Source organism: Prinia subflava, chromosome 1 (genome assembly GCF_021018805.1).
Source record: "Prinia subflava isolate CZ2003 ecotype Zambia chromosome 1, Cam_Psub_1.2, whole genome shotgun sequence".
Lineage (NCBI taxonomy): Eukaryota > Metazoa > Chordata > Aves > Passeriformes > Cisticolidae > Prinia > Prinia subflava.
The window spans coordinates 152,763,331-152,782,729 of NC_086247.1; the positions used below are offsets into that span (position 1 = coordinate 152,763,331).

General features: G+C 53.5%; 1 protein-coding gene across 1 annotated transcript; it reads right to left on the minus strand.

Annotated features, from left to right (window-relative positions):
• Nucleotides 1–696: 696 nt before the first annotated feature.
• Nucleotides 697–19,364, minus strand: CCDC12 (coiled-coil domain containing 12). Its single transcript, XM_063417586.1, has 7 exons — nt 19,198–19,364; nt 10,906–10,976; nt 4,317–4,396; nt 2,849–2,910; nt 2,431–2,465; nt 1,977–2,053; nt 697–1,371 (listed from the first exon to the last, which is right to left on the minus strand). The coding sequence occupies exons 1-7, from the start codon at nt 19,321–19,323 to the stop codon at nt 1,292–1,294; spliced, it is 531 nt and encodes a 176-aa protein (XP_063273656.1). The 5' UTR covers nt 19,324–19,364; the 3' UTR covers nt 697–1,291.
• Between the last annotated feature and the right edge of the window lie 35 nt (nt 19,365–19,399).

Genomic DNA, 19,399 nt, shown 5'->3' on the forward strand with positions numbered 1-19,399 from the left:
TGGCTGCAAACACCGGGAATGGGAGAGCCAAGGAGAAGGAAGGAAGCTGGGAACAGAGGAGGAATCTGGGAGTTTTCCAGCTGCTCTTTGCTCCCAGGCATCCCCTGGAAGCAGGAATGGCGCTCTCGCAGGTGGGAAATCCGCATGGAGGAGCACAGAGCAGTGGGAAGCAGCAGGGACAGGGACAAGGATCCATCTCCCTGGGAATGATCCACCAGGAAAAACACAGCAGGATGTGGGAACTACCAGGAACAGCTCCTCTTATCCCAGCTGGAATCTCGTGTTGGCACCAGATGTTTCCCCTCGGGATAAACCCTCTTTGGAATCAAACCCAAAGAGTTTGAGGGTTCCAGCACCATCCTGAAACATCTCCCAGTCATGATAAAGTTTTCCAGGGAAAATGCAGGATCGGCTCACCTTTTCCAGAGGCACAGGGTTGGGATCACCCCAGGAACCTGGATCACACAATACCCTGGATCAGCCCATCCCAGGAATTGTGCTGGACCTGCTGTGGCCTCCTCCAACTTCCATGGGCTCAATCCCACTGCTCCTCGAATTTCCATGGACTCAATCCCACTCCAACTTCCATGGATTCAATCCCACTGCTCCTCAAATTTCCATGGACTCAATCCCACTCCAACTTCCGTGGGCTCAATCCCACTGCTCCTCTTCCCACTCCTCCGCCAGACAAGTGACAACTTTTTCCACATGGAATTGTTTTATTAGGAAAACATCCATTAACAACAAAAACCCCCAAGAGGAGGAGCAGGGCACGCTCCTGGAGGGTTGGGAAATTCCGGGAGCAAAGCAAATCCCACGTGAAACTCGGCCAGGTGCAGAGCAGCCAACAATTCCCAAGCCACATTCCCACAGGAATTCCAGGGCTGGCCATGGATATTCCCAAATACTCAGAGCCTCAAGGAGTCTGCACAGGAGCAGGAGCACCATTCCCTGGGAAATGATCCTGCTTTTCCAGGGGCTGTTGGCACTGCCCTTTCCCAGCAAGTCTGGATTGACCTTTCCGGCCCCAACCCGGAGCTTTCCCACTTTTCCTTGCTCCAAGGAAGTTCCGGCTAACTGGGGGGTCTGTCCTGCTCCCATCAACCCCCCTGTGATCCCAGAAAGTTTTTCCACGGAAGTTCCTCAGCAGCCAGCCAGGCTCCTTGGATCTGCCTCTCCTCCAGGCACGGCAGCATCGGGAATTTTGGGAAAAGGGATGAGCAGTCCCAGACTGGGAGGGACGCGGGGTCGGGGCGGGGCAGATCCAGAGCCCGTTCCTGACGGATTCTCCTCAGTCGGAGTCGCTTCCCTCCTGCTTGGCCGATCCCACTGCCGACGCCAGCTCCTCCTCCTGCCCTTTCAAGCGCTCTCCTGCCGGGAGAAAGGCCATGGAAAAGGGATGGACTGGGAGCCATGGAGATGGGATGGACTGGGAGCCATGGAGATGGGATGGACTGGGAGCCATGGAGAAGGGACGGACTGGGAGCCACAAAGATGGGATGGACTGGGAGCCACAGAGATGGGATGGACTGGGAGCCACAGAGATGGGATGGACTGGGAGCCACGGAGAAGGGATGGACTGGGAGCCACAAAGATGGGATGGACTGGGAGCCATGGAGAAGGGACGGACTGGGAGCCATGGAGATGGAATGGACTGGCTGGATTGGGAATGACGCAGTGCAGGATCCCAAAACCCTTCCCTTGATACAACCAAGGCGCTCCTGGAGCTTCCCTGGGAAGTTCCTTGGGACCCACAGCTTCCCACATCCAGTTGGGAAGAGATCAACCCCACCAATCCCTCCCCAGCCATGGATCATGGAATCCCTCTGGGACAAGGTCCCAGCATGAATCATGGAATCCCTCTGGGATGAGCTCCCAGCCACAGATCACGGAATTCCTCTGGGATGAGTTCCCAGCCATGGATCATGGAATCCCTCTGGGATGAGCCACCCCATTCCCGCGGCTCCGGAACGCACGGATCAGCTCCGCGATGGCTCTCTGGGTCCTCTTCTCCAGCTTTTCCAGCTTCTTGGACACATCCCTCTTCAAATCCCTGGGAGGAGAGCGACATGGTCAGGACAATTCCATGGCCAAGCAGGGTCCACCTTTCCCAGCAGGAATTCCTTCTCTTTCCCAAGTGCCACCACTCCAAACCCAACCCATCCCTTGGTGACAAGCATTCCAAAGAATCAGCAGGAAAAGGGAATTGTGTCTGCCTCCACAGCCAGGCGGGTGTTCCAGTTCCATGGAATCATGGGATTGGAAGGGTCCTTAAAGATCAGCTCATCCCAACCTCCCACAGGATTTTCCCGGCATTTTCAACCCTCAAATCAAATTTTCCTGGATATTTCCAGCACAACCTCAAGGTGCTGGAACCCCCCGGTGGCTCCAACACGCTTTTCCCAGGAGCAGCATTCCACAGGCACTCACCAGTCGGGTTTCCTGGGAGCCAAGTTTGCCAAATCCTAGGGAAAGAGAGGAGACATCAGTGAAAGCCAAGGGCAACATTCCAGCCTGGACCTGGAGCAGCTCCGGATTCCCAGATCCAGATTTCCAGCCCTGGATTCCCAGATCCAGATTTCTAGCTCCAAATTCCCACATCCAGATTTCCAGCCCCAAATTCCCACATCCAGATTTCCAGCCCCAAATTCCCAGATCCAGATTTCCAGCTCTAGATTTCCCAATCCAGATTTCCAGCTCTGGATTCCCACATCCGGATCTCCAGCTCCAGATTTCCCAATCCGGATCTCCAGCTCCGAATTTCCCAATTCAGATCTGCAGCTCCGGATTTCCCAGTCCAGATCTCCAGCTCTGGATTCCCTGGAATTCCAGCTCCAGCTTTACCTACCACCTCATCGATGATGGGCTCCGGCTTGGCCGCTTCCAGCTGCTCCTTCACCGTCTCCTCCACTAGATGGGGAAACAGGATCAGCATTGGAAAAGTGGGAATTCCATCAGCACTCCAGGCCTGGCTCCCAAAAGCTTCCCTAAACCCCATTCCCACAGCTTTCCTTAAAAACAGGCACCCACAGGTGAGTCCATCCCTTTGGTATCCAAACCCTTCTGGAGACTCCCAGCAGAGACCCGGGAATGATGGAAATCCCACAAGCTGGAAGCTGGTTGGGATCAAGGCCTCCTTTCCCAACACCTGCAGGGATCAGCTGCTCCAAAGGTCGGGAATTTTGCTCTCCTGGACTCATTTCCAGGCCTGGGACACTTTGGAGGAGTCAAGCTCCAGCCCAGGCCTTGGGGAAAGCTCTGGAGATATCCGGGATAACGGGAAAACACTCATGGAAAAAGAACCCACGGAGGGGCTGCGGCACCAGGGAGCACATCTCACTCCAGCACACGGATCTCATGGAATCAAGGACAATTCCAGCTGGAAAAACCATCTTGGACTGAGTCCAAACATTCCCAGCACTGCCAAGGCCAGCACTGCCCATGTCCCCAAGTGCCACATCCACAGGGATTTCAATCCCTCCAGGAATGGGGCTCCAGCACCGTGGGACAACGGGAATTTTCCCAATATCCAATATCCCTCTCCTCCCGTCCCTGTTCCCTGGGAGCAGATCCCGATTCCCCCTGGCTCCTGTAAGGGAACTGTGCAGAGCCAGGTCCCTCCAGAGCCTCCTCTCCTCCAGGAAAACATTCCCAGCTCCCTCAGGAATTCCGTTCCCTTCCCTGCACACGCTCCAGCCTTTCCTTTCACATGGAAGTTTTAAGATCCTACAAAAACACAAGGAAGGGGCAGTGCCACAATTCCCAGCCATTCCCAGCCCTCCCTTTTTATTCAGGGCATTTTTCAATGGATTTATTCCAGGAAAACTCCACATTTCAGGACCCAGGGAGCTCCTTCACTTCCCCCTCAGGTGATTCATGGAAGTTCCAGGTGAGGAAATTCCAGCCCCAACGCCCTCAGCTCCGGACTGAGATTTTCTCCAAGATAAATCCAACAAAAACCAGCCGGAATTTCTGGGAGGCTCCTCCAGGGAGGCTCCTCCGAGGACGAATCCCTGGATTTGGGCCTGGGAGTGTTCCCAGCCTCTTGTGCAATGCTGGGTGTGAGGGAGACAGGATCAGATATTCCAGCCCCTCCTGGCTCCATGGACACCTCATCCCGGCGGAGCTCCCACCTGGGAGGAGCACGGAGCTTCCCAAGCCCTCCCTTCCCTTCCCTTCCCTTCCCTTCCCTTCCCTTCCCTTCCCTTCCCTTCCCTTCCCTTCCCTTCCCTTCCCTTCCCTTCCCTTCCCTTCCCTTCCCTTCCCTTCCCTTCCCTTCCCTTCCCTTCCCTTCCCGCATTCCCGGTTTCTCCCACCTGAGGCCGGTTTGCCCGGGGGCAGCTTCCTCTTCTTCAGCTCCTCATCCTCGGGATCGTAATTCCGCAGCTTGATCTCCCTGGGAAAAGCGGGAAGAGCGGTGAGAAGAGCCCGGGGTGGCACTCGGGAAAAGCGGGAATGCTGGGATCAGGAGCCAGAGGCAGCTGGAATCGGGGAATTGTGGAATTGCTGAGGTTGGAAAAGCCTCCAAGATCCTCAAATCTGTTGATCCAGCCCAGGCCACCGTGGATCCGTGTCCCTAGGCCACATCCGTGGCTTTTCAATCCCACCAGGAATGGGGACTCCCATTCCCCATTCCATGAGGAATATTCCCAATATCCAGCTGAGCCTCTCCCGGCACAGCCTGAGGCCGTTCCCTCCCGTCCTGTCCCCGTTCCCTGGGAAAAGAACCCAACTCCCACCTGGCTCCAACATTTTGGGTCTAAAAACTGGGAATCTCAGGATGGAAACCCCAGGGAAGATCCAAAATCATGGAAAAAATTCCTTCAGGGAATGACAGGGGGGAAAAAGGGATTCTTAAGGATACAAGGTGGTTATCCAAGCGTTTCTGGAAGTGCTAAAATCAGGGAGCAAATCCCAGCTCTGGAATGAATGGGTGGTGGAGCTGAGGGAATGAGGAACCCAAACATCACCTGGAAGTTTTTCCATGTTTTCCTCTTCTCCAGGAAAGCTCAGGAGTCGGGACTGAGCCACAATTCCATGATATTCCCAACTAATTTGGGCTATAATTGGACACCCTCACTCCCATGAGTGATTCCTCACTGGAGCCAAACCCTGCAAGCCTCAGGAGGGATTCCCAAAGCCACAATCCCGGAAAATCCGGCTGGCAGGAGCTCATCTCACTTCCAGGGCACTCCGGAGGCCATGGGATCCATGGAAGAGCTCAGCCCACAGGGATAATGCAGGAGGTGAAGCTCATTAACCACCGAGGACGGGAATAATCGGGATAACCGCTCCGAGAGAAGCCAAGCTCGGGAAGCAGAGGAACAGGTTTTTATGTTACCAAAAATCCAAGCTTGGAAGTCACTGGAGCACGGGTGGAGAGTCCAGCCCTTCCCACTGCATCCCATTCCTGCTCCAGCATGGGAATCTCCTGGCCAAGGGTCTGAGCTGCTCTCTGGGAGCGCTGGGAGCACCGGGATGGGCTCCAGGATTGTAAACAATGGAATTTGGGAATGGAAGGGACCCTTGGGATCATGGCAGGGACACCTTCCATGATCCCAGGGTGCTCCAAGCCCCATCCCTGGACACTTCCCAGGATCCAGGGGCAGCCACAGCTTCTCTGGGAATCCCAGTCCACCCTCCCAGCTGGGAATTCCTTCCCCAAAAAGGGATTGGGAGGATTCTGGGAGTGCAGCATTCCAGAGGGAAGCGATGGACCCTGCCAGGGGTGGCACATGCCCTGGGCTGGGTCGGGAATATCCCAAATCCACGTTTCCCTCAGGCCTGCAGCTCCTGGCTGGGGCAGCAGGAGGAATCCCAGCTTTTTTTGGGAGGAGGCCCTTGGCACCGGCACGCCGGGAATGCGCGGAATGCCCGGAGTGCTCCTGAGGGAAACCAGGCCCCTCCGAGCCTGGCTTGTGCTTCACTGCTCCAGCCCCAAGGGTTTCGTGGAACAAACAATTCCACGGATTTTTCCAAGCGTTCCAGCTGCCAAAATCCTCGACGCAGGAGCACCGGGAATGGCTTTGCTATGAAAAGCTGGAATGGGGATTTCTTCCTGGCTCCTGTTGTTGTCCCAAAAGTCACTTGGAGCTGCTTCAGGAGCAGCTTCCCAATCCTGCTCCCTGAGGATGAGGAACAGCAGGAAAAACGTATGGACATCACGGAATCATCCTGGAATGGGCTGGGTTGGGAGGGATCTGAGGGATGATCCCATTCCCACCCTGCCATGGCAGGGACACCTCCCACTGTCCCAGGTGCTCCAGCCTGGCCTTGGACATTCCAGGGATCCAGGGACAGCCACAGCTGCTCTGGGAATCCCAGCCCAGCCCCTCCCCACCCTCCCAGCCAGGAATCCCTTCCCAATCTCCCACCCAGCCCTGCCCTCTGGCAGTGGGAGCCATTCCCTGTGTCCTGTCCCTCCAGCCCTTGTCCCCAGTCCCTCTGCAGCTCTCCTGGAGCCCCTTCAGGCCCTGCCAGGGGCTCTGAGCTCTCCCTGGAGCCTTCTTCTCTCCAGGGGAGCATTCCCAGTTTTCCCAGAGCAGAGGGGCTCCAGCCCTGGAGGATCCCATGGGATCCTCTGGATTCCCTCCAGCAGGTGCTGCCGACATTCCTGGATTCCTCAGGCACGGCACCGAAGGAGGAGCAGGCAGAGATCCGGGAGAAGCTGCCCTGAGGAAAAGCTCTTCCCAGGAAAAACTGCTCCTGCCCAGGCTCCCGAGTGTGTCCAAGCCCATCCTGCTCCCACAGCAGCTCCAGAGGGAAGGAATCCCAAAAAACCCCCCCTCTCTGCACACCCGACCTGCCAGGCCGGTTGGTTTTCCAGGACGTGCTCCCTGCTGGAGCAAGCCCTGGGAGACATCCAGGTGCTCCAGGAGAGCTGGAGAAGATCCCAAAGCCACTGGGATTCCCATCGCTTCCCACGGGGCTTCCCAAGCACCTGAGCTTTTCCAGGAGGACACTGGGAATTTCAGTATCCACAAATAAAACCGGGACAAAGCCCCCATTCCATGTGGAGCTGGAGGATATCCCAAAGCATTCCCACCCCGGCCACGCCGGGAATGCCAAGGCTGGAACGAGGACAGAGCTCATCCGTGTTTTCCTGCGGCTCCTCCTGGTTGGGATGGATCCAAACCCAACTTCCACCCTTGAGGTTCAACCGAGAGGAGCCCTGGAGGCACCTCGGGAGCAGGAGATGGCCACGGATAACTCCCGGGATAACCACTGGAATTTCGGGATCAGAGCCGCGATCCCAGCCCTGGGATCTGCAATCCCAAGCATTGGGAGCAGAGAGGTGCTCCAGACTTGCTGCCATTCCCAGGAATCCTCCCCCAGGAAGGGCAGCTGGAAGTCTGAGCACCCAAAAATCCATGCCCAAAATGCCGTGGGGGGGATGAATTCCCAGGAATGATTCCTGGGAAAAAGCAGAGTGCTGGGAAGAGCCAAGGAATGCGGGCTGGAAGAAGCAGGGAGGCTCATCCCAATCCCAGGGAAAAGCCAGGATCATCCACAGCCTCTCCAGGAAGATCCAGCCAGACTTGGGATCACGGGAAGCTCCAGGGATCCTTCCCTAGGGATGGATCAGCTCCAGACACCCTCCAGCTCCAGAGGCCCCAAACATGGATCAGAACCCTCAGGATGGAAGGAATTTTCCCAGCCTGGATCCCGCTGCTCTCAGCTTCCAGGGGGATTCAATCCCTGTTTTCCCTTTTCCAGCTTGGAGCAAAATGTGGCAGTTCCCAGCTTTGCCCATTCCCACCCCTCCTCCTGAGCACATTCCCGATGGGAAGGGATCCCTGGGATGCTCCGTGTCCAAGCGGGAGCAGATCCCGGGAAGTGCCGCCCCCATCAGCTCCTGCCTCCCAAGTTTACTCCTGATTTTTTTTTTTCCATTCTTTTCCTTGTCCTAAAGCCCTTCCCTGAGATTTCCAGGCTCCGGGATGAAGGGAATCACATCCCGGATTCTCCTGGCGAGCCCAGCCCCCTCTGGAGCAGCATCCCGGGGGATTTGAGGCAGGGATTGACAAAGAGCAGGCTGCGGACCTGCCCGGTGACATTCCAGAGGCAGGAATTCCTCCGGGAGCTCGGGTTTCCCAACCCCGCTCCTCCCCCCAAGCAGGAGCTGGAACTTCCCAGGATAACTCCGTGTCCAAGGCCAGGGCTGGCTGCGGATTCCCTTTCCCAAAAGCTGGAAAATCGGGGATTGCTTTTGTCCCGTCCCTCTCCGAGCTTTTCCTTGGATTTTTAGCTCCGCTTTTCCCGCCTCTGAGGAGCTTTGTTGGCACAAGGAGCCCAATCCCAAGGCTCAGCGCTGCGGGATGGGAATTCCAGGCTCCAGCGGGTCCCCCATTCCCAAATCCAGCGTTTTACCCCGCGGGAAGGAGGCGGAAAGGCCGAGATCCTCCCACACCCTTTTCCCGGGAAAGGCGGAGCAGCGGCTCCGCTTCCTGCTCCACGCGAAAATCCGAATGATCCCAAGCTTTTCACAGCTCCAGAGAGAATTCCCAGAGCACGGAGCAGGGATCAGAGCCGGAATTCCTGGGGGAAAAGCAGGGCTGGGAATTCGCAGGAAAACGAGGAAGGAAAAAAAGGGGATGGGGAGGTGGGAGTGGAGCAGGAACAAAGCGGGAAGTGGCCAAAAAATGGGAAAAACGTTGGGAAAACGCAGAGCCGAGGGGATCCTGTCCTTCCTGCAGCCACTGGAAGGGAAAAGTTGGGAATTTCCATCCCTGGAAGTGTCCAAAGCCAGGCGGGACGGGAGCAGCCTGGGACAGAGGGAGCTGTCGCTGCCCATGGAATGGGATCATCCCAAAGGTCCTTTCCCACCCAAACCATTCCAGGATTCCATGGAACGCCTTCCCCAGGGAATCTTTCCCTGCTCCAGGAGCAGGCGGGTACGGAATCTCCTGGGGATTCCTGGAAAAATGAGCAGAGGGAAAAAATGTGGAGAAGGGGTGGGAGAATCCCGGAATTCCAGGATGGATTCCTGGGAAGGGCCTTAAGGATGATCCCATTCCATGGGCTGGGACAATTCCGCTATCCCAGGAAGGCCTTGGGCACTTCCAGGGATGGAATTTGATGGGATTTCCCCATATCCCAATCCCTGAGAGGGAATTCCCCCAATCCATTCACAACCAGAGGGAAAAGGAGGAGAAAACCCTTGGATAATTCCCAGGATGTCCCCATGCCCTGGCAGGGACCTCCAGCTCCTTCTTCCCGGAGTTTTCCCTCTCCAGCCATTCCCGAGGCTTGGGAATACGGAGTCTGTGGAGAATCACAGGGATCCAGGAAGCTTCCAAAGCAATCCAGCCTGGAATTCCACACCTAGAATCCCTGGGAAAAAAAAATCCCTGAAGATCCCAGGATTTTGCTCCACAAACCACGGGATCACTCCCTGAACCACCACATTCCCTATCCCACAGAATTCCTTCCGCCTGGAAAATCCAACCCAGCTCCACGAAGTGCTCTGGAAAGAAGGGAGATTCCATTTCCCAAATCTAAGTGAAATTCCAGATTTTCCCTGTTTTCCCCAGGCCAGGAATGCCCAGCAATTCCCTTTCCCATAGGGAGATCCTTGGGAAATCCAAATCCAGGAGGAAATCAAGGGATGGGCTCTTCCCGATCCGATTTCCACGGGAAAAGCAGACATTCCACAAGAAAAGCAAAAAGGAAATCAAACGTTGGGAACTATCCGGGCAAAATTTGGGATTCAAACATTCCCACGGGGCAGACCTGGCTGGAATTCACCTTGGGAAATTCCCTTTGCATCCCAACAAACCAGGCTGAAACAGGAAAAGCTGGAAAAACAGGAAGATCCATGGGGAATCGAAGTTTTCCCCTCCAAAAGGGGAGGGAAAAATCCCAAAGAATTCCATGAATTTGAGGAGAAAGCCGGAATGGAATTTCCCCACCCCACGCTTTCCTCTCCACCTGCAGCTTCCTTGGATTTTCCAGGAAATCACCCTGAGGCAGGGAAAGGATTTTGGCTGGGTCTGCCACCGGATGGAGGAAAATCCAGGGAAAAATTCCTTCCCTGGTGCTGCTGAACACCGGGAATGAAACACCGGGAATGCCACAGAGCCACCAGCAGCGATTCCCAGGATAAAACCAGACCAAATTGGGATTTTTTTGGGATTTGGAGGATGAATTCCTCACTCCAGCCTGGATCCGCAGGGGTGGGGAATCCAAGCCCGATTCCATCGGCTCCGGTGGCAGCGCTGGAATCCGAGAGCTCCGGATCCGTTCATTATTCAGGAGCTTCCCGAGCTCTGCTTTCACCTCCGGAGCCTTTCCTGGCTCCAGCACAAATTCCAAGCACAGAAAGTTCCCTCTCCCGAGGAATTCGGCACTTCCAGTCCCAAATCCGTGTGGGATTTCCTCCACTGGGATTTGCTTTTGCCCAAGGAGTCATTCCCAAAAAAAGGAAAAAAAAAAAAAAGGATTTTCTCTTTTTTTTTTTTTTCCTGGTTCATTTCTCCCACTGAGGTTTTTAGGGATAAATCCGTGGGAACAGGCCACATTCCACATTTTCCACCTGAATCTCCCATCCCAAAAAAAGCCCTGGTGGGGTTTTCCCAACAGGAAAACTCCTTTGGGATCAGCTGGATCTGCCTCAGCTGGGATTGTGCTGAGATTTCCAGGGAAAACAGCCCCAGGAATCCATGGAAAACCAGCAATCCCTGCTGAATCCAGGCAGGAACGGCTGGGAATTCAAGGAAGTTCCCAACATTCCCACTGCCTCAGTTTTGGAATTTTTTCCTCCAGGATGAATCCAACCCCTCCCTCATCCCAAATTATTTGCACCGAATTCCTACGGAAAACTTCAGTTTGATCACCGAGAACCAAGGGAAAATCCTCCTGGGAAGCACATTCCAGAGGGAAAAGTGGGAATGAGGAAGGAATTACCTGTGCTTGACCGGCTCCTCTTCCTCATCCTCTCGGGGAATTTTGGATTCGGGTTCTCCGCTCTCCTTGTTCTGCAAAAAAAAAAAAAAAAAATCGGGATAATCCCTCAGATTTTGGCTTCTCTGGAAAACCAGGAAAGCAAAGAGCCCCCAAAGGCTCTGGGATATTTTTGGGAATTATAGGAAGAGAAGGGATAAGAAGGGATTTGGGAATGAGTGATGAGCAGCCGTAAAAATTTGGGAATTCACAGGGCAGGATTCCTTTTTTTCCCAAATTTATCGGGGAAATGTTTGGGATAGAAAACATGGAATGACACACAAAGGAATGTGAAAAGTGCAAGGAAGAAATTCCAGCTCTGGGAAAAGGCTGGAGCAAAATCCAGTTCCTCTGGAATTGGGGAAGAGGCTCCTTTGGCAGCAGCAGATCCCGGGAATTCCCGCTTCCGTTCATTATCCAGGCAGGAACAGGGCTGGGAGGTGCCCAGGAGGAGCTGGGAAGGGGCAGCCATGGAATTCGGGAATGCTGGAAGGAAACCAACTCCCCAACTTCCCAAAAAAAGCAGGAGCAGCTCCAGATTTCCCAGGAATGGCAGCAGGGATGGACACAGCAAACCCTGCTCAGCTCCACCCATCCCGACTTTTATTCCCATGGAAAAGGATTGGGAATAACGAGATCTCAGCCCCCTGAATTCCCAACTTTCCCTAAAGGCACAAAAGGCTTGGATGGGGAGAGGTCCTAAGGATTCCACAGGCGGGGAATTCCCACTATCCCAGGCTGCTCCAAGCTGGCCTTGGACGCTTCCAGAGCTGAGGCAGCCACAGAATTCCCTGGGAATTCCATCCCAATATCCCACCCCTCCCTGCCCTCTGGCACCGGGATCCCTTCCCTTATCCCAAGTCTCTGTCTCAGCAGTAGCTCCAGGATCCCAGAATTCTCCAGGAATGTTTCCCAAGCTGCTGCCTCATTCCCGGGATCCCTCTTCTCCCAAGCTCTGCTCCACAATCCGGGTTAAAAATTACATTCCCAGCAAACAGGGAAGGGAGCCAGGAATTGTTCAGGTCCAGCTCCTGCTCCAAGGGCAAGGAAAATATTCCCGGTTTTTTCAAGGGAAAACTAACAATAAACATCCTGAAATCCCAATTTATTTCTGCTTTAATTCCCTGGGTTTAAGTCCATTAGAACATTGGGATCCTCCCAGGAATTCCTTGCTCCTTAAATTCAATAAAAACTGGGAAGAGCCCTCTGGAATTCTCTGCTGGATCTCCGAGCTGGGTAATGTTTAGCTGCCCTTGACTCCATGGAATTCCAAATCCCCCATGGAATTCCAAATCCCTCCCCATGCTCAGAGTCCTCTCCCATTCTTCTCCTCATGCTCCAGAGCCTGCACTCCCCTCACCCCTGCTGGAATTTTATCCAGAGGGTTCCCAGATAAGGAAATCCTTGGGAAGAAATATTCCCAAGGAGCCATGGCTGTTCCCCCTCCTGACAATTCCTGCTTTTCCCTGGCTGTTGGAACTTTGGGATATTCCAATCCTACCACGGGCTGCCCCAAAATTCCCAATTCCAGCTTCTTTCCCATTAAATCCAAAGTTTTTTAAAGGTTCGGGGATATTCCCAGAAAATCAAGGCAAAGGTTTTCCAGAGAAGGTGTGGGGGAAAAGGGCAGGAAGAGAGAAAAGGGCGGGAAAGGAGGGAAAAAAGGGTGGGAAAGGGGGGAAAAAAAAGGGCGGGAAAGGAGGGAAAAAAGGGCGGGAAAAGAGGGGAAAAAAAGGGCGGGAAAGGGGGGAAAAAAAAGGGCGGGAAAGGGGGGAAAAAAAAGGGCGGGAAAGGGGGGAAAAAAGAGGGCGGGAAAGGGGGAAAAAAAAAGGGCGGGAAAGGGGGAAAAAAAAAGGGCGGGAAAGGAGGGAAAAAAAGGCGGGAAAGGAGGGAAAAAAAGGGCGGGAAAGGGGGGAAAAAAAAGGGCGGGAAAGGGGAGGAAAAAAAGGGCGGGAAAGGGGGGAAAAAAAAGGGCGGGAAAGGAGGGAAAAAAGGGCGGGAAAGGAGGGAAAAAAAAGGGCGGGAAAGGGGGAAAAAAAAGGGCGGGAAAGGGGGAAAAAAAAGGGCGGGAAAGGGGGGAAAAAAAAGGGCGGGAAAGGGGGGAAAAAAAAGGGCGGGAAAGGGGGAAAAAAAAAGGGCAGGAAAGGGGGGGAAAAAAGAGCGGGAAAGGGGGGGAAAAAAGAGCGGGAAAGGGGGGAAAAAAAAGAGCGGGAAAGGGGGGGAAAAAAGAGCGGGAAAGGGGGGGAAAAAAGAGCGGGAAAGGGGGGGAAAAAAGAGCGGGAAAGGAGCAGGCACAGCTCTGGATTTCCCAGGAAGGGCAGCAGGGATGGACACAGCAAACTCTGCTCAGCCTCACTGATCCCAGCTTTTATTCCCACGGAGCAGGGCAGGGGCGGGAGGAAGGAGATTGTGGCACCCCTGAATTCCCAGAACCGAATTCCCAACATTTCCTGAGCCTGCAGGCACAAAAGGCTTGGATGGGAAGGGATCCTAAGGATCATCCAACCCATGGGCAGGGAATTCCCACTAACCCAGGGTGCTCCAGCCTGGCCTGAGACATTCCAGGGATCCAGGGGCAGCCAGAGCTGCTCTGGGAATTCCAGCCAGGAATTCCTGCCCAATTCCCATCTATCCCAACCACTCCTCCCTGCCCCAAAGCACCAAACCCTAAATCCCTCTCAAGAGTTCCTGCAAATTCCCAATCCTTGGGGTTCTCCAATGATCTGATCATCCCTGGATTCAAATTCCATCCAAGTGCAAAACAAGGAAATTCTTCCTGGCTATCCTTGTTTTCCAAAGGGGGAAAAACCAAGCAGTGTTTATTGGGAATTCACACCCGGGCTGGAATTGTTGGGAAGAACCTCTGGGAACATTTTCCTAGGTCAAACATTTCCTGTGCTCCAGCCCCGGGAGCCTTCCAGACTTCCCTAAAAAAAAAAAAAAGCCTGGATAGGAACGGATCCTTCGGAGCGCTCCGGGGGTTTTATCCCGGCTGGAAAAACTTCCCCGGGCTCTGTTTCCACAGCAACACCTCTGCCAAGCCTCTGGCACAGGAGCTTTGCTCCAGCAAAACAAATCCCAGCACGGAAAAAAAACCGGGAAAAGCCAGGACAGAAGCGCGGGCCCACGGATTGTCCGGGGATTTGGGAAAGCGGGGCGAGGGCGGAAAAGCAGGAAAAGGCGTCGGAAAGGAGCAGTGCCGGCCCTTCCTCCCGCCGGGAAGGTGTGGAGGAGCAGCAGGGACGCGGCTCTGGAGCAAATCCAGCTGGGAACAAAAGCTTGGGATGAAGCCAAAGGGATTTTTCCGGCTCGAGGAATGACCCAGGGAATGCTGCAGAGCAGGGATGAGGAGCAATGGGAGACCTTCCCTTCCCGCAAAAACACGGGAAGGCTCCGGCTTTTCGAGGATTTGGGGATCAAAAAGGGAGGAGAAGGAGATGAGGAGTTCTTGGATTAGGAATTTTGGGGATGGAAGAGGGAATCTGAGCCTGGGATTCCCACAGCGATCCTGCCTGGATTTCACTGAGGGATCCTTTGGGAATATCAGCAGCATCCCCCCAGATCTGAAAAGGAGAGGAATTCCCTGGGAATTTCCCTTGGAGGGGAACTTGGAGCCATCAAATCCCAGAATTTCCCAGCAAGGGCAAAAGGAAAAGGGGGAAAGCTGGGAATCCAGGATGTGCCCAATGGGAAATGCCAACTATTGTCCCAGCAAGGAATTTTTTTCCTTAAATTATGGGAAAATTCCCTCATCCCCCACTTTCCACGGGAAGAAAAGCAGGAATCGCAAAGCAGGAATTCCCAAATTCTCAGATTTTCACTTAAATTCTCTGGATAATCCTGGAATATATTCCCACAAAAAGCTTTCCCACAGCTCAGCCTCTGCTGAATTCCCTTGGGAATTCGAGCACTGCAGACCAAAGAGGCTCCACGAGCAGCTTCCCATTTTTCCATGGAATTTCCAAGCAGGAATCTCCTTATTCCATTGATTTATTCTCCTCTCCCATTGTTTTTTTTCTGCCTAAATATTTTTGGAGATTTTTCCTTGAGGGAATCTGATCCAGAAACTGAGGGAGCAGACAGAAGGAATTCCCTTTTTCCCTGTTTTTGGTGCCTCCAGTCCTGAAAGAATCCCAAAAAAACCTGGATTTTTCCACAGGCAGGAGCCAATCCCGGTTTCTCCATGAACATTCCCAGTGTTTTCAGTGGGAATAACCCAACATTCCATCCACGAGACACAGGAATGACAGGAAAACTCCAGGAAAAGCAGAATTCCTCAACATAAGGGATGCAAGAAACAGGGAAATTTGGGATATTTCTGGGATATTTTCCTTCTTTCAGCTTCTTCCTAATTTTCAGGATGTCCTGGACTTCCAACGATTTTTTTTCCAGTGAAAATCCCTTGCCCTTGAAACGTTTCCCAGAGATCTGAAGCTCGGGATCATTTGCATTCCCTGGATTTCTGGAATTAAAGCTGGAAAACAAAGGGATGAGCTGTCAAAGGGAACAGAACCAAGTGGGAATAAAGGAAAGGGATAAAAGCCAGGAAAAGCCTTTCACAGCTCCCAAAAAAAGAGCAGGAAAAGCTTCCCAAGGACCTTGAGCTGCTCCACAAAAACTGCTGGAATTTTCACCAGCTCGGATTCATCCTGGGGTGGCTCCTCCTGGAATATCCAGCGTTTATTCCCATTAAAACCTGGAATTCCTGCTGGAATCGCAGCCTCAGCTTTGCCTCCCCCTGGATTTCAGGCCGGAATGTTCTGGGTTCCCTGGCCATGGAACTGGATGGAGTCCAAGGCCCCTTCCCAAAAGAAATGCGGGATTTCGGGATTCTCCCAGCTTTAGTAAGGCAGCAATTCCAATCCAAACCTTTCCCACATCACGACAGAATTCCCAAATTTCTCCCTTGAGGGCTGGGAATGGCTAAACTCTCCCAGAATCTTCCAGGAGAGCAGGAAAAGTTTCCCTCCATATCCAAGCTTTTTTCCAGGAGCCTGGAGCTGCAGTGTCCATCCTCCATCCCTCTGGAATGACACTGGATCCATCCAACTGGAAAAATTTCTTCCCCACCCTTTTATTTTCCCTGTCTGTTTTGTTTCCCGCTCTTTTTTCTTTCCCGCCCTTTTTCCTCTCCCGCCATTTTCTTCTCACCCTCAGCTTTCCATCCTTGGAAAAGCAGGAATTCTCCATCAAAAACCAAAGAGCTGCTTGGAATTCCCTGTGCACAGAATTGGATGGGGTCCAAGGCCCCTTCCCAAAAGAAATCCGGGATTTCGGGATTCTCCCAGCTTTAGTAAAGCAGCAATTCCAATCCAAACCTTTCCCACATCACAACAGAATTCCCAAATTTCTCCCCTGAAGGCTGGGGATGGCTGAGCTCTCAGGACAGCGGGAAATGTCTCCTTCCATATCCAAGCTCTTTTCCAGGAGTTTGGAGCTGCAGTGTCCATCCTCCATCCTCTGGAATGACACTGGATCCATCCAACTGGAAAAATTTCTTTCCCACCCTTTTATTTTCCTGCCTGTTTTTTTCCCGCTCTTTTTTCTTTCCCGCCCTTTTTCCTCTCCCGCCATTTTCTTCTCACCCTCAGCTTTCCATCCTTGAAAAAACCAGGAATTCTCCATCAAAAACCAAAGAGCTGCTTGGAATTCCCTGTGCACAGAATTGGATGGGGTCCAAGGCCCTTTCCCAAAAGAAATCCGGGATTTCAGGATTCTCCCAGCTTTAGTAAGGCAGGAATTTCAATCCAAACCTTTCCCACATCACGACAGAATTCCCAAATTTCCCCCCTGAGGGCTGGAAATGGCTGAGCTCTCCCAGAATCTTCCAGGAGAGCGGGAAAAGTTTCCCTCCATATCCAAGCTCTTTTCCAGGAGCCTGGAGCTGCAGTGTCCATCCTCCATCCCTCTGGAATGACACTGGATCCATCCAACTGGAAAAATTTCTTCCCCACCCTTTTATTTTCCCTGTCTGTTTTCTTTCCCGCTCTTTTTTCTTTCCCGCCCTTTTTCCTTTCCCGCCATTTTCTTCCCACCCTCAGCTTTCCATCCTTGGAAAACCAGGAATTCTCCATTACAAACCAAAGAGCCGCTTGGAATTCCATGCCCATGGAACTGGATGGGGTCCAAGGCCCCTTCCCAAAAGAAATCTGGGATTTCGGGAATCTCCCAGCTTTAATAAAGCAGCAATTCCAATCCAAACCTTTCCCACATCACAACAGAATTCCCAAATTTCTCCCCTGAGGGCTGGGGATGGCTGAGCTCTCAGGACAGCGGGAAATGTCTCCTTCCATATCCAAGCTCTTTTCCAGGAGTTTGGAGCTGCAGTGTCCATCCTCCATCCTCTGGAATGACACTGGATCCATCCAACTGGAAAAATTTCTTTCCCACTCTTTTATTTTCCTGCCTGCTTTTTTCCCCTGCTATTTTTTCTTTCCCGCCATTTTCTTTCCACCCTCAGCTTTCCATCCTTGGAAAACCAGGAATTCTCCATTAAAAGCCACAGAGCTGCTTGGAATTGCCTGCCCTAGGAACGGGACGGCCTCGAGGGTCCTTCCCTACCAAGCGTTCCATGAAATAAGCAGGAGCAGCAGCAGAGAATTCCCAGTGGGAATGCTGGCACAGCCTCCCTGTCCCTCATCCCAAACGGGCTCCGTGTCACTCCTCATTTCCACGGATCCCATCCCAAAGCTCCAGCAAAAAAAGGGCGAATCCATCTGGAATTCCAGGAGATGAAAGGAGCCCGGGACGGGGTTGGGGATCCCAAGGAGCCTTTAATCCGTTTTTAATGGAGAGGGATGGAAAGGGGGAAGGACGGGAAATCTCCGTGTCCATCGCCATGGAGATGGGAATGGCAGGGGGAGGTGAAAGAGCAGCGGAAAATCCAATCCTGGCGATTTTCTGCCGGGTTTTTTTAGGAATTAACCCTCCCGCAGAAAAATCCTGGCAGGAAACAGGGTCAGAAGGATTCCAGGTTACTCAAGGAAAAGAAGGAAAATCATTGGAATGGGGGCTTTTCCAAGATTGTGCCTCCGCTGGAGACGGGAAAAGAGCTGCGGAATCCTGGGATTCTTGAGGATGGAAAAGTCTTGGAGATGGAGTCCAACATTCCCAGCCCTGATCTGGGTTCCAAGGGCCACATCCACGGGGATTTCATCCACAGGGAACGGGAATTCCAGCCCTGCCCCGAGAGCAGCATCCCAAATATTCCAGAGGCTGCACACGGAGGGGTGAGGGCCGGGAATGCCAAATCCTCTGTCCCACCCAATCCCAAAAAACTCAGGATCCCAAATGCCCCAAAAACCTCAGGATCCACGTGGGACCCTCTGACATCCCCACCCCTCGGGGACCCCAAAATCCTCAAATCCTGAGGATCCCAAATATCCCAAATAACTCAGGATTCATGTGGGATGTTCTGATTCCCCTCCAACTCCCCCAGAGATATCCCAGAGCCTCTGGAACCTCAAAATCCTCACCCATTCCAAACCTCCTGCATCCCAAATCCCCAGATCCACCTCAAACTCTCTGTGTCCCCCCTCAACATTGCCAGCCCCACTCCAGACTCTCTGCATCCCGTATCCCAAAGAATTGGGACCCACCTGGGACCCTCTGACACCCCCAGCCCTATTCCAGACTTTCTGGGACCCCAAAATCCTCCAATCCTGTCGCACCCAAAGAACTGAGGATCCCAAATAACTCAGGATTCATGTGGGATGCTCTGATTCCCCTCCAACGCCCCCAGAGCCATCCCAGACCCTCTGGGATCCCAAAATCCTCAAATCCCGTCTCACCACATTCCAAAAAACTCAGGATCTGTCTGGGATCTTCTGATGCTCCCAGCCCCACTCCAGACTCTCTGGAACCCCAAAATCTTCATATTCTGTCGCACCCAAAGAACTGAGGATCCCAAATATCCCAAATAACTCAGGATTCATGTGGGATGCTCTGATTCCCCTCCAACGCCCCCAGAGCCATCTCAGACCCTCTGGGACTCCAAAATCCTCAAATCCTGTCCCATCACATCCCAAAAAACTCAGGATCTGTTTGGGATCTTCGGATGCTCCCAGCCCCATCCCAGACCCTCTGGGACCCCAAAATCCCCAAATCCCATCCCACCACATCCCAAAGAACTCGGGATCCACGCGGGATCCGCTGCCTATCCCCAGCACCCCCAGGCCTCTCCCCAGGCCCACTGCAGCCCCTCCGGGCCCCCTCCGAACGCTGCCCCCGCCCTCGCAGCGCCCAGCCCGGCCCGACCTGGAGCGTTCGCTGCCTCAGAGCCTTCAGCCGCTCCCGCCGCTTCAGCGCCTCCTCCTCCAGCCGCCCCAAAACCAAACCCTCAGCCTCCTCCGGGGCTTCCATGCCGCCTCCGGGCGCCGCCATCTTGTACCCCACGTCCCGCCTGCCGTACAGCGCGCGGCGCGCATGCGCGACAGGCCAGGCGTGCCGAGCGCCGAGC

What these genes read in the sequence shown, in the direction of transcription:
- CCDC12 (XM_063417586.1), bottom strand. Translation starts at nt 19,323, where the DNA reads ATGGCGGCGCCCGGAGGCGGCATGGAAGCCCCGGAGGAGGCTGAGGGT. An exon ending in TGAGGCAGCGAACGCTCCAG is followed by an intron (nt 10,977 to 19,197) that starts GTCGGGCCGGGC and finishes TTTTTTTTGCAG; the next exon opens with AACAAGGAGAGCGGAGAACC. An exon ending in AGCCCATCATCGATGAGGTG is followed by an intron (nt 2,466 to 2,848) that starts GTAGGTAAAGCT and finishes CTCTTTCCCTAG; the next exon opens with GATTTGGCAAACTTGGCTCC.